The following is a 16,563-nucleotide window of genomic DNA, read 5'->3' on the forward strand; positions in this document are numbered from 1 at the left end:
AATGACACTTGGGGTTATATAAGCCCCAGCTCTGCTGTCCCGTCTCCGCTTTGGAACTGACAAGGCCATCCATTAAGCGTCACGTACTGATAAAGGAGAGGGCTTTGTTTATACAGCTGGGTCCTTGCCACACACTGGCTCAAGTGCTCAAGTTAATGGATTTTAGCTAATGGAGAAGGAAAAATTGGGATTTTGGGGCCCATTTCAGACTGACTGCACAGTCAGGTTTTAGATTTGGGAAACCCATTCCTTCAAAATGATCCCTTGAGCGTGTAAGAGTTGAAATGCTATAGTTCCACACTTGGGGTTTCCTCTGGGGTTGCCACTTTGGGTTTTTTAAAGTATACCCACACAACCACATCATCATGATCAAATCGCTGTTCTCCTGCCTTTCCTCCCGGGTTTCTTCCATTTGAGATCTCCCAAAAGCTTAATTTTGTTTCGTTTTTTTAAAGGAATGGAATAGCATCCTGATTGCAAACCATGATGAAAGTGCAGTAGAAATGATGTCTCAGCTGGCCCCTGCCAATCCATACCAATCCATTAAACAGGGAGCTCAACACAAACCAACATCCTTTGCTTCATACTTCCTGCTTTGCAACAAATAAACCCTGATTCTGCACACACACACACACACACACTTTTTATGGCTCTGCACCAGCAGCTCCCAGCTGACTTCCAGCTGTGCCTCTTAACATCCCAGTTTTTTCTGACTGGTCCATTAGCTCTTATTAACCTCTAAACCTACAGCAACTCTCATCTTAAGAAAGCCGCTTTCTAGCTGTTGTGGACAGAGAGCTAGAAAACATAATGGTGATTGGATTGGGAATCAGGTAGCAAGTATAGAGACATAAATATTAATTACACAAGCCCTACCAGAAATCCCATGATTTCTAAGATCCTTTGCAGATTTCTGAGGGTCCACAAAACATTATTCCACATACTAAGAGGAATATGCTGGAAGATATCACAGGATCGAGACCAGACACCCATCTGGATAGTACAACTGATGCATACAGTTTATGATTATATGAAGACAGGTACTATATGCAGCTATTTTATTATGCAACTAAAATATGTGACTTTGGCAGCAGACGTCTCTCTATATTTTTACATATTCCTCAAAGAGGACTCGGTCCTGCTTATTGCTTCTCGTTAGGCGAAAAAGTGTATTAAGAAAAGAGCAAAGCCTGCTTTCAGTGTGGGCCACAGGTGGCAGATGGGTCTCTGTGACTCCAGGTGGTGCATGGGGCAAACTCTTGCCCAGTTGGGTGGGTCAGCAGTGCATGTAGCTCGCTTTGCCGGCTCAGGGTGGCTGCAACTTGACATACCTCCCTCTTCCAAATCAAGGTTGGCTTTGAACCTCTTGGGACTGGCTCAGGAGAGACGAGGAGCAGCAGAAGGAGGGACTTTCTGTTGTCTAGTCCCAGAATTAAGTGAATGGAATTTTGATCTACTGGTGACATCTCCTGCTAGCATCATTCAACGGGCCAGATCCTCAGAACCATTTGAAGCATGGAGAAACCTCAGTCAGACTCTTGGCCTCCCAGAGTCAGGCCAAGGGCTTCTAGAAAGGGTGGTAGGAGGAGGCTACGGAATCAATAGGGCAAGCAGAACATCCAAGTGTGCAAACAGAAGGAGAAAGCTAAACTTGGCCAAGAACAGGAGCCAGGGCAGGGAGGAGCCTGGTAATCTATGGCTCAGGCTTAGGAATGTGGTGCAGAGGGTTATATAAAACAGAAAGTGGTGCACATGGATACCTGGGTTCAAGAGGGTCATGTGATTCCTGCATTGCAGGGGGTTGGCCCTTTGGGTCTCTTCCAACTCTACAGTTCTATGAGTCTATGGGCGGAGGTGGAAATCCATGCACTGCCTTCCTTTAGTGGAAGGAGCAGGGCACCCAAACATGGTCTCCTCTTTTAATTTGCAGTATTTATGAAAGCCTTCAGTGCAATTGAGACCCTTTACACCGAACGCTTGTAAAGCCAGAGTGTAGTCAATGCTATTTTTCTAGAAAAAAGAGGTGCTGGAACTCACCGTGAACGCCTCCCTTGTTCTCTTATAATGGCATGCAGAACGTCCCACACCCAACCCCTAGCATCCCTTGGTAGGGCTGGGAAAGACTCCAGGCTGAAACTCAACTGACTCTCCCTGCCTTCTCTCCAGTTTTCCTTCATCACGTCGTGTTCTGGCCCTGCCTGTGGGTTTCCCAGAGGCATCTGGTTGGCCACTGGATGCCAAACTTGATGGGCCATTGGCCTGATCCACCAGGATTCTTCTTCTGTCCTTATGCCTTTCCTCTCTAGACCTCGCCCTCACTCTCCACGGCCACCTTTCCCCAAGGCGATGGAGAAAAGCGTCTCAAGCCATGGAGAATAGCCATGCACAGCAACAGCAGCAGCAGGGTGGGGAAAAGGACAATTCAACTCCCCTCGGCTCTGCATTTCTTGTGGTGTAAAATGTAGCATGCACACATACACACACACACACACACACACACACACACACACACACCATCCTGTCTGGGTTCAGGAATGTAAGGCCCAGGGATATGAAGGACACAAGTGTGATGACCTCATCCCTATGGTGTGAGTTATGTTGCAATCCTAACCCTCTTACTTTGAAGTAAGCCCTATTGAATTAAGTGGGGCTTACCTCTGAGTGGTTATGGTGAGGACTGCAGCCTTTCTTCTTTTTGGATGGAGAGTAGGGTGCCTCTGGGCCTACACAGAGAATCTGTGTCTCACCATTCTGGAACTTGAGTTTCTCTTGTCTTCAGCCAAGATAGCCTTTGGCAGGTAGGTGTGGAGGCTGCTCAAAATTAGGAAATACCCAACAGCATTTTGAATTCTCAAGGAGGATGGCCTTCAACATGTCTGCAGGGAAGAACTTGAGGGAAAATATGGGGGGGGGGGTAATTTCCAGGGGGAGGCTGTTGACTTTTCCTTCGCCTCACCTGCCCAGTGCTATCCATTAAATAGGTTAAAAGGTGAAGTGAAGCTTCTATCAGGACGCTTGGACCTTTCCTAGGGAAGGCATGATATTAAGCAGGTAGGAAAGATTCTATATGGACAGGACACTTCTCACGACAGACACTTCTGCACGACAGACACTTCACATACGAAATGCACTTGGGAATGTGCACCTTGAAAAATAGTGGCACCTCTACACCTTTTAAATTGACTTGGGAAATTTAATTCATTGTAATAAAGTTATTTATTCCCTATTTCTTCATGCTTTCTTCATTAACTGTCTGGAAGCTGGTAATGATTTTGCCTTGAACTGTCATGTCAAGTAAAGTTGTGTTTGCATGGGAAAAAACAACACTTCCCCCCTCCCCCGCCTTCTTTTGGGGGTCAGCATTAGGCAAAGGGTGTTGTCCTTTCTATTTGGAAGGCCTCTCCATTAGATATTATTTTGCTGTGATTCCTGTATTGCAGGGTGTTGTGGAAGTTGGGGTTTGTTTTTACAACCTAACCCCCTCTCGAGGGATGTGGGATCTCCCAAGGTCCACTCTTGGTCAGAGAAACAAAACAGAGATGGCAATCAGGTAAAAGAAAGCAAGGCAGGCTCTTTAAACCTGGTCTTTATTGATCTCTTGCAGCAGTGTCTCTCCCTTCTCCAACAAAAGGAAGAAGAAGAGCCCTAAACAAAGTGGGGAGCAACTTTTAAAACTTCATAAAGCGTCCAGCAAAAACTGGAGCATGCATAGGTTACATGTTTTTCCAACTTGTCCATCATGATATGTTGTAAATAGCCCATCCAGGTCTGCCAGTCATATCCCTGACATACTTTATCTACTTTTTAAGATACTGTATTTATCTGGGTTCGTTTCTCTCCTACTGATGCACAAGACCTCAGTTTGACAGGTCTCACTCACTATTTTGTTGACAAGTACCCAACCTACCAATGAATGACCTATCTGCAGCCCATTTAGGAGTTCCTGACTACCTGACTACAAAGGTGACTGCCAAGGTCAGATATGAACCAAACATGGCCCACTTTTATGCTCACCGAGATGTTTTGGCTAATTAGCCAGCTAAACCAGGTGGGGGTTTAGGTCTCAAACCCTTAATGATTTAGAGACTTCCCCTGCATGCAAAAACAGGCTCTGGCAGATTGAGTGGACAAGACCAATAGTGGGCCCAGCGGTCTACAGGGAGGTGAGGGGCAGGTGGGACTTTTCAACCTGATCCTAAACATCAGTCTGATCCTAAACATCTGCTGCCTTGTAGGGTATCTCCAGGAGAAGAAAAGGCAGGAGTATTATTCATAAAATACGTTATTCATTCATAAAATATCTTATTTACAAATATGAGAATTATAAATTGATTCTTTCCAGGCAACAAAACACTCCAGCAGGGGGAACTGTTGTGCATGTGAAAACACTGATTGTAAAGTTCTGGTTTAAAGGGGAAATGTGGTCCTTTTAAACGAGGAATAATGTCTTAGAGATTATGTAGGGTGGAGCCCTATTTTCTGTAACATGACCCCCGAGATCCCTTCCAACTCTACAACTCTATGACTTATTGACCTTCTGATCCTATCTGTTGCCAAATGAGAGAGATGGAATTACGGAAACATAAACCCTCCTTTCTTAATATTGGCCTATTGAACTCTCAGAGTTCGAGATCACCTATTATTAAGAGAAAAATAACTACCAAACTTTTAGAAGACATCTGAAGGCAGCCCTGTTTAGGGAAGCTTTTAATGTTTAATAGGTTATTGTATTTTAGTGTTTTGTTGGAAGCCGCCCAGAGTGGCTGGGGAAACCCAGCCAGATGGGCGGGGTATAAATAAATAAATAATTATTATTATTATTATTATTATTATTATTATTATTATTATTATTATTATTATTACCTGAGTGATGACAGTCTTGACCTAGAACACGGATCCCCAGATTTCCCTCCCTCAACAACATAGGAACCAACCTCCCAATATTTTATTCAAGTTGGCAGTCCCTGCTGAACACGGACCCCCTTGAAAATTGCTGGTGGTTCTGGCTGATCAAGTAATGATTTTTCTGTCTTTTGTAGCAATCGTAATGTACTTTGCAAGATGCTGCATTGTTTGGTGTGTGTTCTTATATATGAGTTCTTAGAATTCCATAGAGTTTGTTATGTACTGAGTTGAATAGGATCCAAACTGCAGCAGTCTGATTGGTCCTAGAACAATAGGATCCAAATTGCAGCAGTCTGATTGGTCCTAGAACAATAGGATCCAAATTGCAGCAGTCTGATTGGTCCTAGAACAATAGGATCCAAACTGCAGCAGTCTGATTGGTCCTAGAACAATAGGATCCAAATTGCAGCAGTCTGATTGGTCCTAGAACAATAGGATTCAGAATGCAGCAGTCTGATTGGTCCTAGAACAATGCAGCAGTATGATTGGTTGGCAGGAACCACCCAATCATGCTCCAGATAGAAGTGAATCCACAACCTGATTGGCTTACAGTAGAATTCCAGAATTAGCCAATCATGTGCAGCCCATTGTGTAAATAATGTATATAAAGCAGATACTTTGAGGGGACTTTCATTAATCCCTCCTCACCACTATGAGCTGAATAAAGAGCATGAAATCACTTTGCGACTCTGAGTACATTTCAGAATTCAAACTGTAGCACAAACTCTAATACAAGAAAATAAAAGAAGCAGGGATGTTTTGGACTACTCCTCCCATCAGCCTCTTCCGCGGTTAGGCAACACCCGGACCGGAAGGATCGCCTCCTGGGGTTGATGGGAGTGGTAGTTTCCCAAAACGCCTAGAGAGGGCACCAAGCTGGCGGAAGAGGCCGGAAGCGACTCTCCCTCCTGCTACTTAGATCTCCTCAAGCCAGTCAGAGAGGGCGGAAGGGGAGCAGCCACCAGCCCCACTAAGGGGCAGCAACCGTCGTCTTCTCTCTGCCTCCTAATTCGCCCACCCGCGAGGGGCGGGGCCCAGGGCAGCCTATCGGGAGGCAGGCAGAGCCGTTGGTGCGCGAGGGGGCCGCGCGTGCGCTCTGGCACCAACATTCAAACGGCTGGCGAGGGGAGGTCGCCGCACCTGTTGCCGCCGCCTTGGCTGAGGCGGCGCAGGCAGAGGAAGCAGAGGCGCCTCCGGGGCCCCGGCGGGCCCGACCATGATCTCCTGGGTCCTGTACCGCGTCGTGGTGTGAGTTGGGCTGCGTGCGGGAGCCGGTGGGGGGTCGACTGGATGGCCTCTGGGGGGCCCCGCGGCGTTTCCGTGAGGCTGGGGGGGGGGGGAATCCTTTCGTCTGACAGCAGAAGAAGCCAGTCCAGTGAGGCAGCTCGGTCGGTGGGTGGGATGGCAGCTAATGGGACCCGCCCTCCGAGCCTTTGGCTGGAACTGCGCCTCCTTTTGAGATACGTTCATGCCCACCCAGAGGACTAGAAACTTGGGCTGGCAAATGGAGGCGCCTCGCCCCGGTGTTCTCTCCCGCTTGGCGGGTGGGGTTCGTCTCCAGAGAGAAAACGATGAGCCCTTTGGGTGGCACCCTGGCTCCCAGACGCCATAGAGCATTCCCCAAAACATACACTTCTTATAATAGTATATTATTATTATTATTATTATTATTATTATTATTATTATTATTTCAGTTTATTGCCTGCCCTTCCTCCTAAGGTCCCAGGGCAGGTAACAACGCTGTAAAAGACATTAAAACGCATTGCAAAAAAAATTAAGATTAATAAAAAGATTAATAAAAAATAAGATTAATAAAAAGATTAATAAAAAATAAGATTAATAAAAAGATTGATAAAAAATTAAGATTAATAAAAAGATTAATAAAAAATTAAGATTAATAAAAAGATTAATAAAAAAATTAAGATTAATAAAAAGAAAAGTTCGTGCACTTCCACTTGTGGAACCCTGCTGTTTTAGATGCACTCTGTTTCCGTGATGGAGTGTAACTTGGATGCTTGTGGGATGCCTTTAGCGCCAGGCCAAGCGTATGTGTAACAAGGGTGCCCATTGAGGAAGTGTGTTCTGGAGGCTTGGCATGAATAGCTCTCATGGAATTGAGTCAGGGCTGTAGGCGGGGTGGGAGTCGGATGCTGTGCCAGGGGCAGGGATGCCATTCAGTTGCGGATCTGTGGAAAGAACAGAGACAATGGTGCATTTTCCCTATCTTTAGCAATAGAGACCTTTTTCCCTTTAATTTTTATTTCCTTTATAATCCTCCGGTTTGACAGAGTGGTTGGGGGCCCTCTGGGCACCTAAATCTTGAAACTTGCAATGTTCCTTCAGCTCCACCGATAAACTTGGTCTTTTCTCAAAGGAGCCAAAGGTTATATTATGCTCTTTGAGTCCTGAATGCAAGACACAACAAGCCATATTATGCTCTTTGAGTCCTGAATGCAAGACATGACAAGCCACATTATGCTCTCAGAGTCCTGAATGCAAGGCATGACAAGACATGCCCTCTCCTCCCTGGTTGCACAACTGGCAAAATGCTAAGGGCCGTTTTGCACTTGACTCCTGTGGTAGTCGGATTTTCTTCTGGTGTCTCACAAGCAGCACATAGTGGTTCTGAATTGAGTCAGCACCAGGAGGCTGAATTAGATGACTATTGGCTGGGTTAGATGACCCAATTCCTGTAAGTCTTATGATCCCCAGCTTTGCATCCTTAAGAGAGGAGTCATGCTAGTGTGGAAGGAGCCACATAATGCTGGGCGTCTCTGATGTAGAGAAACTCAGATGCACCATAAACACTACAGCTTAAATCTTGCAAGTTCTAAATCCTGGTAGGTAGCTGTGTTGGTCTGACGCAGTAGAAATATTATATAATAATAATAATAATAAATTGTTGGCATGCACACAAAAGCTCATACCAAGACCAAACTTAGTTGGTCTCTAAGGTGCTACTGGACAATTTTTTTAATAGAGTTATAAATCTTCACCCTTGTAGTTTCAAAATATTGCTTGCTCATCTTTCTCAGTAAACAATTGTTCAGCCCCCCTGCCGCTATTTTTCTTAAATATAACCTGCCTCAGTTTTGCTTAACTGCAGACTAATGGCCCTCAGTTTCTTTCATCAGATTCATTTATTTTCATCAGATTCAGCCAGCGTGGCCCATAGAGTGGGAGCACAGCAGGGGGAGCTGATGAGAGCTGTGATCCAGAACATTTCAAGGGCTCCAGATTGGGGAACTGAATCTTTTCAGGCATGCCATCAATAGTTCCAGAAGCATCCCATCGATTCAGAATCATAGAATTGTAGAGTTGGAAGGGACCACCAGGGTCATCTAACCCAACCCTCTACAATGGTTGATTGGTTGTGTAGAGCTCCTTCCTCTGTTGCCTTATACTGAGTTGGACCATTGGTCCATCTTGTTCAGAATTGACTGGCAGGGGATTTCAGCATCTTAGAGAAAGATTTTTCCCAAACTTCCCTGCAAATGCTGGAGAATGAACCTAGGCCCTTCTGTGCACAACCAGGTACTTTTCCACTGAGCTATGGTAACCCTGATCAAATATTCTCTGTTTCCATATACAGTGGTGCCTCGCAAGACGAAATTAATTCGTTCCACGAGTTTTTTCTTCTTGCGAGTTTTTCTTCTTGCGAAGCACGGTTTCCCATAGGAATGCATTGAAAATCAATTAATGCGTTCCTAGGGAAACCGCCTTCAGACCAGGTCCGGGGACAGTCTGTCCCCGACCTCTTCTGAAGGCTGGGTGGAGGGGACAAGGGCTTTTCTTCCCACCGCCAGCCTTCAGTAGGCTGTTCTGAAGGCTGGGGGTAGGAAGAAAAGCCCTTCTCCCCCCACCGGACTTCAAAAGAGCTGCGGGAAGTCCGGAGGGGGTCCAAGGGATTCCCTCACTGCCGCCTGCGTTTAAAAGGACTCTGGGGAAAGCAGCGAAGCGCGCTGCTTTCCCCGAGCGCTTCTAAAGGTGGGCGGCGGTGAGGGAATCCCTTGGACCCCCGCCGGACTTCCCGAAGCTCTTTTGAAGTCCGGCGAGGGTCCAAGGGATTCCCCCCCCCAGCCGCCCGCGTTTAAAAGCACTCCGGGGAAAGCAACAAAGCGCGCCGCGCTTTGCTGCTTTCCCCGAGCGCTTCTAAAGGTGGGCGGCGGTGAGGGAATCCCTTGGACCCCCGCCGGACTTCCCGAAGCTCTTTTGAAGTCCGGCGAGGGTCCAAGGGATTCCCCCCCCCAGCCGCCCGCGTTTAAAAGCACTCCGGGGAAAGCAACAAAGCGCGCCGCGCTTTGCTGCTTTCCCCAAGCGCTTCTAAAGGTGGGCGTTGGGGAGGGAATCCCTTGGACCCCCCGGACTTCCCGCAGCTCTTTTGAAGTCCAGCGAGGGTCCTAGGGATTCCCCCCCCAGCCGCCCGCGTTTAAAAGCACTCCGGGGAAAGCAACAAAGCGCGCCGCGCTTTGCTGCTTTCCCCGAGCGCTTCTAAAGGTGGGCGGTGGGGAGGGAATCCCTTGGACCCCCCGGACTTCCCGCAGCTCTTTTGAAGTCCGGCGAGGGTCCAAGGGATTCCCCCCCCAGCCGCCCGCGTTTAAAAGCACTCCGGGGAAAGCAACAAAGCGCGCCGCGCTTTGCTGCTTTCCCCGGAGTGCTTTTAAAGGCGGGGGCTGGGAGGGAATCCCAAGGACCCCCGCCGGACTTCCCGATGCTCGGGGAAAGCAGCGCGCTTCGCTGCTTTCCCCAGAGTGCTTTTAAACGCCGGCGGCGGTGACCATGCCCCGCCTCGTCCCCGCCGCCCGGCATCGGGGCATGGTCCCGATGGCGGGGGCGGGGGGAGGCGTTCCCGTCCGGCATCGGGGCATGGTCCCGATGGCGGGCGGCGGGGGGAGGCGTTCCCGCCCGCCCCCGGCATCGGGGCATGGTCCCGATGGCGGGCGGCGGGGGGAGGCGTTCCCGCCCGCTGCCCAGCATTGGGGCATCGTTCCGAAGCCCGGCGGCGGCGGGAGGAGCTGTCCCCGCCCCGCCGCCAGCCTTCGGAGGAGGTCCGAGGACAGCGGGGAAGACGCGCTGCGCTTCCCCGCTGTCCCGGAGATTTCCCTATGGGCTGTCGTCTTGCGAAGCAAGCCCATAGGGAAATTCGTTTTGCGAAGCGCCTCCAAAACGGAAAACCCTTTCGTCTAGCGGGTTTTCCGTCTTGCGAGGCGTTCGTCTTGCGAGGTACCACTGTATGTTATGGTGCCAACAAGATGGTGGAATGCTCTACACAACATTCCTGCAGTTTTGAGTCAGGGGCTGGGGAGATTCTTAGATTTCATGGGGGACTGAGCTGGACTTCTGGTCTTGGAGGCTCCTGGAGGGGCTTGAGTCTTATGTCTCCAGCTGCCCTTTTGTTTACGCCCAGCAGCCAAGGAAGGCCTGGCTGAGGAGCTTGTTGAGCCGGTCCCACCTCTCATTGAGCAACCCAAGGCATGTGTGGAGGAGGGAGAAGGCCCCAGAAATAATCCTTGAGAGTGCCTGAGCTGCTCAGTGCAGTCAGCTGCCTGCCTGGTGCTTGGAGGCCTCTTGCACCCTTCTTGCCATGCCCCAGGGTCAGAATAGCATATTCTCTGGGGCAGCCATGGAGGCCGCGAAGGCCAAGGTGCAGCGCTATGCGAAGCAGTGGTGCCTGTGGATCCTAGCTGGATTGTACCGGTGCTGGCCCGCCTTCTTGACGCCCCCTTTCCGTTACAGGCTGGTGCTTGGGATGCTCTACCCTGCCTATGCTTCCTACAAGGCTGTGAAAACGAAAAATATCCGGGAATATGTAAGTGGTGTCGGGGCAGGGGGGAGGAAGAATGAAGTAACCCCCAGATTCTGAATACAGTACAGTGGACTCTCCGGATATGAATTAAATTCATTCTGGGGGTCCATACTTAACCTGAAAAGTCTGTAATTGGAGGCACGGCTTCTGCGCACCCACGTGGCACGATAGAGCGCTTCTGCATATGCATGTGGCGTGCAGAGCGCTTCTGCACATGTGCGCATGGTGAAACCCGGAAGTATACACTTCCGGGTTTGCCGCCTTCGCAACCTGAAAGTTACGTATCCAGAGCGGTACATAACTCGAGGGTCTGCTGTAGTTGACTCAAGCTGTGGGTTGATGCCATCTCAGGACTGTGAGTGTTCATGAGTAGCTTCAAGAGTGGGCAGATTCTTCTGTAGCCACAGTGCCCAGGGCTGCTGTAAAAATAAAGCAAATTTATTTCCCACAGTGCCTGGCTAAAGCAGCCAGGGGCATTTGTGCTCAGCTGTGGCATTGAGCACCATGCACTTTTTGTGGGGCTACATTTGGACATTTGGGGACTACAAGTGACACTGAATGGCTTCCCTTTGGGTTGTCTTCTCCCACATGATGCTGCTCATCAGGGGTCCTGCTGTCTGTCCTTCTTCTTGCCTGAGGGTGCAGTGGGTGACTGGGGCAGGGCCTTCTAGAACTGGTGGACATCCAATGAAGCTGAATGTTGAAAGATTCAGGACAGACAAAAGGAAGGACTTCTTAATTCAAGCACAAAGTTAAACTGTGGAACTCCCTCCCACAGGAGGCAATGATGGCCACCAACCTAGATGTCTTCAAAACTGGATTAGACAAATTCATCGAGAAGTGGGCTATTAATGGCTACTAGCCTTGATGGCAACACTCTCCCTCTGCAATTGGAGGCCACAGTGCTTCTGAATACCAGTTGCTGGAAACTGCAGGAGGGGAAAGGGCTCTTGCACTCGAATCCTGCTTGGGCGTTTTCCACTGGGACATCTGGTCAGCCACTGGACTAGATGGGCCATTGGCCTAATTCAGCAGGCTCTTCTTATATGCTCCTATGTGCTTCTCAGCCCGGGGACCATGATTGTGGCTCTCCAAATTAAAGACACTTGTGGCTTGGAGGACACACTTGTCATGATGATTAATAAACCAAAGTTAGATGGGGGACAGTCAATATTGTGACTGGTGTCTCTTTACCTTTGTTGACGTACAGTGGTGCCTCGCAAGACGAAATTAATCCGTTCCGCAAGTCTCTTCGTCTTGCGTTTTTTTCGTCTTGCGAAGCACGACTATTAGCGGCTATTAGCGGCTTTAAGAAAAAGGAAAAAAGCTCGCAAGAACTCGCAAGATGTTTCGTCTTGCGAAGCAAGCCCATAGGGAAATTCGTCTAGCGAAGTGACGCAAAAACCGAAAAACCCTTTCGTCTTGCGCGTTTTTCATTTTGCGAGGCATTCGTCTTGCGGGGCACCACTGTACTGGGTCTCCATGGTGCAATTCCACATCGAGAGCTGAAGATTTGGGTTCCACCTGAGACCAATTTCTCTGTAGCAGAGAAATTCCAGAGGAAGGTGGCTTTCCCCAGGCATTTGCATCTCATTGACTAGGAGGGACCTAATGCTTCCTGGTGACTTGGCAGGTCCGCTGGATGATGTACTGGATCGTGTTTGCCCTCTTCATGGCCACAGAGACCCTCGCAGATACTTTCATTTCCTGGTGAGTTGCCGTTCTCCCTCTCCCTCTCTCCCCACGTCCTTGTTTCAATGAACTACATAGACATGTCCACTGTTGAACAGAAAAGATCCCAAAGCCCAGCCGCTCCCTGGTCTCACAGCTGTGTTTTCTTCTGAACAGGTTCCCCTTCTACTATGAGATCAAAATGGGATTTGTCATATGGCTGTTGTCTCCATACACAAGGGGTGCTAGCTGGCTGTACCGCAAATTTGTACATCCCACATTATCCCACAAAGAAAAGGTGAGAGTAATCCTGGAACAGACCGTCCGCTTCAGGGAAGGGGGGGAGGCATTCAGGGGTCTGGCACCAGGTGAGCCACATTTTTCCGTCCAGTTCTGGATGAGCAAAGGATTTCTGGAAGCTTCTGTGTGGGAGTTACTACATGCATGGAGGTTTTGGTCACCAAAAGTTCCAGCCTTCAATGTGCTTTGCCTATTGCTTATTTAGTGCTGCCAGAGTCATGTGCATTTCATACAATCTTCCTCTTCCTCTTTCCCTGCAGGAAATTGATCAGCTCATCCTTCAGGCTCAGGAGCGTGGCTACGAGACACTCCTGAGCTTTGGGAAGAAGAGCCTCAATGTCGCAGCCACAGCTGCTGCCCAAGCTGCAGCAAAAGTAACCATGTTTCTTCTGTATATTGGCGAAGAAGGGGATGGGGTGGCAGGCTAGCTTGGGCAACAAGCAGCAGCCCTGGAGGCTTTGGGGAAGGAAGAGAAGGGCTGCTGTCCCATTCCTAGGCGGTGTAATGTAGTAGCCTTGTCTGTTGTACTAAAACCCCATGTGGCCTTGCCAGTTCCCAGCTCAGCATTGCCAGACCATGGAGGGTGGTTGAAGCATGCTATGCAAACCCCTCACCCCAGCTGACTGAGATGTAACCAGCCAGAATCTGGGTAGTTCTCTGGACTCATTTGCTCTTCCCAGTTGACCAGATACTGCCTGCAATAAGCTTTGCCACCTGTGGGAAGGAGCTGGTAGGGTGACCTCATTTTAATAATCCACATGAATGTAGAACAAAATTGGGCTTACTCCCAGCTCTTACTGGGAGTGTGGGCCCGAGGCAGATGCTTAGGCCTTTGAGCAGGATTGCGCTTCCCAGCTTGGGCTGGTTCCTTCTCTGGATGCCTCTGAAACAGACCTCTGCTTGTGAAGGTGGCGATGTTTAGAATTATCCCTGTATGGCTGCAGCTCTGGATTGCCTTGCATTCTGCACACTCTTTAAGAAGGTCCTACCAAAGGGGATTTGTGGGAATTCTGCTTTTGGGAGTCATTTATCAGTTGTGTCCCCCTCCCTTGGCACAGGACACCCCTCTTTGTCTCATTCCTCCTTATTTATTAAATTTACTTCATAAAATGTATATACTGCTTAATTTCAGAAAACCTCAAAGCAGTTTACAAAAAGAATAAAACAGTAAAAGCAATTAAAACATCCAAAAATTAAAACCAGCAATAAACTAGAAACACATCAGCATTCTAAATATCTGGGTTAGCTTGTCTCATGTGACATCAGTAACAGTGGCAGTTCTCCTTGCTCAGTCCTCTCCTCTCTCAGCGCTGTTTAACCCTATGTATTTCTTTCATCTTCCCCAAACACAATTGGGGCAAGGAGCAGTGTCCGTATCATGCTGGTTTCTTCTCCATAGTGGGGGGGGAATTACCTCCAGGAAAGATTTTTGGAAGCAAAGCTTTTCTTGTCATTGGGGAATGAGCTGCCCTTGAAGGTGGTCTTTTGTTTGCTTACAGCTCTCTGCTTCATTCCTCCCTTTGTCTCCCCTTGTGCAGAGTCAGGGGGCCCTGGCCGGGCATTTGCGTAGCTTCAGCATGCAGGACCTGCGTTCCATCCCAGACACGGCTCCTGTGCATTACTCTGATCCCCTGTACCTGGAGGAACAGGAGCTCCGCCGGAGGCCAATAGGTGAGCAAGCCCAGAAAATCCTTGGAACTGCTGGCATCCACAATGATCAAGGGGGTGGGGGAGCAACTCCCCTCTAAGGAAAGCTTGCCATGTTTGCGACTTTTTAGTTTAGAGAAAAGGCGAGCAAGAAGTGACATGGAAGACGTTCATAGAATTATGCATGGCAGGGGGGGAGTGGACAGAGAGCTTGCCAGTGTTTCTGTCTCATGAACAACACATGGGAAGGGTGTTTGACCATTGGCTGTGTTGACTGGGGCAGATGACGATCCAACAGTAGCTGGCGTACCAGTTTGCTCCTTTCCCTCCCCCTGCATCACCAGCAGTTGCAAGGGGGAAAGAAGACCCTCCCCCTCTAACTTCCTGGGCTCCTGTTGCAGCTGTATCTGCATTTAAAAGTGCATGTTGTTTGGTGTTAAAACAGGCATGAGAAAAACTCCAGCCTTCCTTGCCTGCCACTCTTGGTTGTTTCATAGGACACAGGGCATCTCCTCAAGAGCTGGGCTCTGACAGCCACGAAGAGGACTGCTGGTCAGACTCTGAGCTCTCTGCTGGCGTAAGGGGCCACAGCAGGAAGCCTTTGCTTTCCAAGCCGCTGGCCAGGACCCAGAGCCTCCGCATGGTGAAGAAGAAGTCGCCTGTCAAAGAGGTGAGACCCTTGGGTGGTGGGCACAGCCTGGGAAGTGCCCTGGCTTGGGCTGGCAAAGGGAGAGGGTGCAACCCCAGCCCCCACCCTTTCCTCCAGAACTTCAGCTCTTGTATCCGAGGCTGGGGTCTGCATGCCAGAACACTCACACTTTGTCCTCCTCTGCAGGGCTCGGCTCGGGTCCCGCGAAGTCGCCCCAGGAAGAAGGTGGCCGATCCGATCTGTTAGGCTTGTCTGCAGGGAAGCCTTGGTTGCGAATGCTGGCACTTGGAACAGCTTGGGACAGCGATGACTGCAGTGCTTCACAGCTTGGTTGTGGAGGGAGATGGGTTTGAAACATTCCGCGTCCTGGCAATGTGAAGCCTTGTGTACCCTACAGCTACCACCCACACTGCAAGCCGGCTCTCAGGGCACCCTCCCCTCCTTGTCCCAATGTGGTGCCTTGATTGTGACTGGTGGCCACCTTCCTCTCTGTACTTGCTGCCTGTCAAATATCCTGCCCACATGATGTGCCTACAGGAAGGGGAGGTATCTCTCTCTTTCCCTTTCACTACACATGCCTTTTTTGACACAAGAATACTGTGCCATAAGCAGACTTGCCTTTTTAAATGCCAGGGGTGGAAGAGCTGTTTGTTGGGGGAATATTAGACTCCAAGAATCTGGGTACCATTTTTCTTGTCCGGACACTTGGCTACTTCGAAGATGGGTGCCCCAGAGTGAGCTTAGTGCACTTCTACAGCACTCGCACTTCGGATTGGGGTGCAGTGGTGAGATACCAAAGAAGAAAACAGCCTCTCTCCCCCCACTTTCCTTGTAGCTGCTTACATCTCAGGTTTCTTCTTCCGCTGAAGTTCCCCCTCTTCACCACTGGTGAAAACACTGACATGTCTACTTGAACACTATCACTAGCTAGGACCTTGACCTAAGTGCATTTGTAAGTTTTGTATATTAAATAAATGCATTTTTATTAGACCTTATATTGCTCATCTTAAAAAGCAGAATGTGTGTGTTAAGGGGAGCATTAGCTTAAGAGCTAATGAAAGAAGCATTCCAGGCCAGTATTGATCTTTTAAGTAGGGGTGGAGGGTGGGGAGGCTGCTAATGTGCTAGTTCAGCTCCCTACCTGCCCATCTTGATGGAGTAGGAGTATTGAGATATTGAAGGGAGGAGTGTGCTCACATCGCTGGCTCCTGTGGTGGTGAGTTCGCAAAATGGGGTTGTCAGGCCCTGCTCAGTTGCCATGCAGTTTCTAAGAGCCATTTAATGGCTGTCTAATGCTACTCACACTCTAATGCTACTCACAGGGACGTGGGTGGCGCTGTGGGTTAAACCACAAAGCCTAGGACTTGCCAATCAGAAGGTCGGTGGTTTGAATCCCCGCGATGGGGCAAGTTCCCGTTGCTCGGTCCCTGCTCCCGCCAACCTAGCAGTTCGAAAGCACGTCAAATGCAAGCAGATAAATAGGTACTTCTCCGGCGGGAAGGTAGACAGCGTTTCCGTGCGCTGCTTGGTTCGCCAGAAGCGGCTTAGTCATGCTGGCCACATGAACCGGAAGCTGTACGTCTGC

At 49.3% G+C, this 16,563-nt stretch overlaps 1 protein-coding gene across 2 annotated transcripts; it reads left to right on the plus strand.

Annotated features, from left to right (window-relative positions):
* Nucleotides 1-6,012: 6,012 nt before the first annotated feature.
* Nucleotides 6,013-15,973, plus strand: REEP4 (receptor accessory protein 4). 2 transcript variants are annotated; one of them, XM_081923011.1, is made up of 8 exons: nt 6,013-6,153; nt 10,642-10,714; nt 12,345-12,421; nt 12,560-12,680; nt 12,943-13,056; nt 14,221-14,353; nt 14,827-14,999; nt 15,165-15,973. In XM_081923011.1, the coding sequence occupies exons 1-8, from the start codon at nt 6,122-6,124 to the stop codon at nt 15,222-15,224; spliced, it is 783 nt and encodes a 260-aa protein (XP_081779137.1). In that variant the 5' UTR covers nt 6,013-6,121; the 3' UTR covers nt 15,225-15,973. The 2 variants fall into 2 exon arrangements, with proteins under 2 accessions (XP_081779137.1, XP_081779136.1); XM_081923010.1 differs by lacking the exon at nt 6,013-6,153 and adding an exon at nt 8,104-8,483 and having other exon boundaries at nt 10,129-10,714.
* The last annotated feature ends 590 nt before the right edge of the window (nt 15,974-16,563 follow it).

Source organism: Podarcis melisellensis, assembly GCF_964234715.1.
Source record: "Podarcis melisellensis genome assembly, chromosome: 8".
NCBI classification, from domain to species: Eukaryota; Metazoa; Chordata; class Lepidosauria; order Squamata; family Lacertidae; genus Podarcis; species Podarcis melisellensis.

What these genes read in the sequence shown, in the direction of transcription:
- REEP4 (XM_081923010.1), top strand. Translation starts at nt 10,490, where the DNA reads ATGCCCCAGGGTCAGAATAGCATATTCTCTGGGGCAGCCATGGAGGCC. An exon ending in CATTATCCCACAAAGAAAAG is followed by an intron (nt 12,681 to 12,942) that starts GTGAGAGTAATC and finishes CTTTCCCTGCAG; the next exon opens with GAAATTGATCAGCTCATCCT. An exon ending in CTGCCCAAGCTGCAGCAAAA is followed by an intron (nt 13,057 to 14,220) that starts GTAACCATGTTT and finishes CCCCTTGTGCAG; the next exon opens with AGTCAGGGGGCCCTGGCCGG.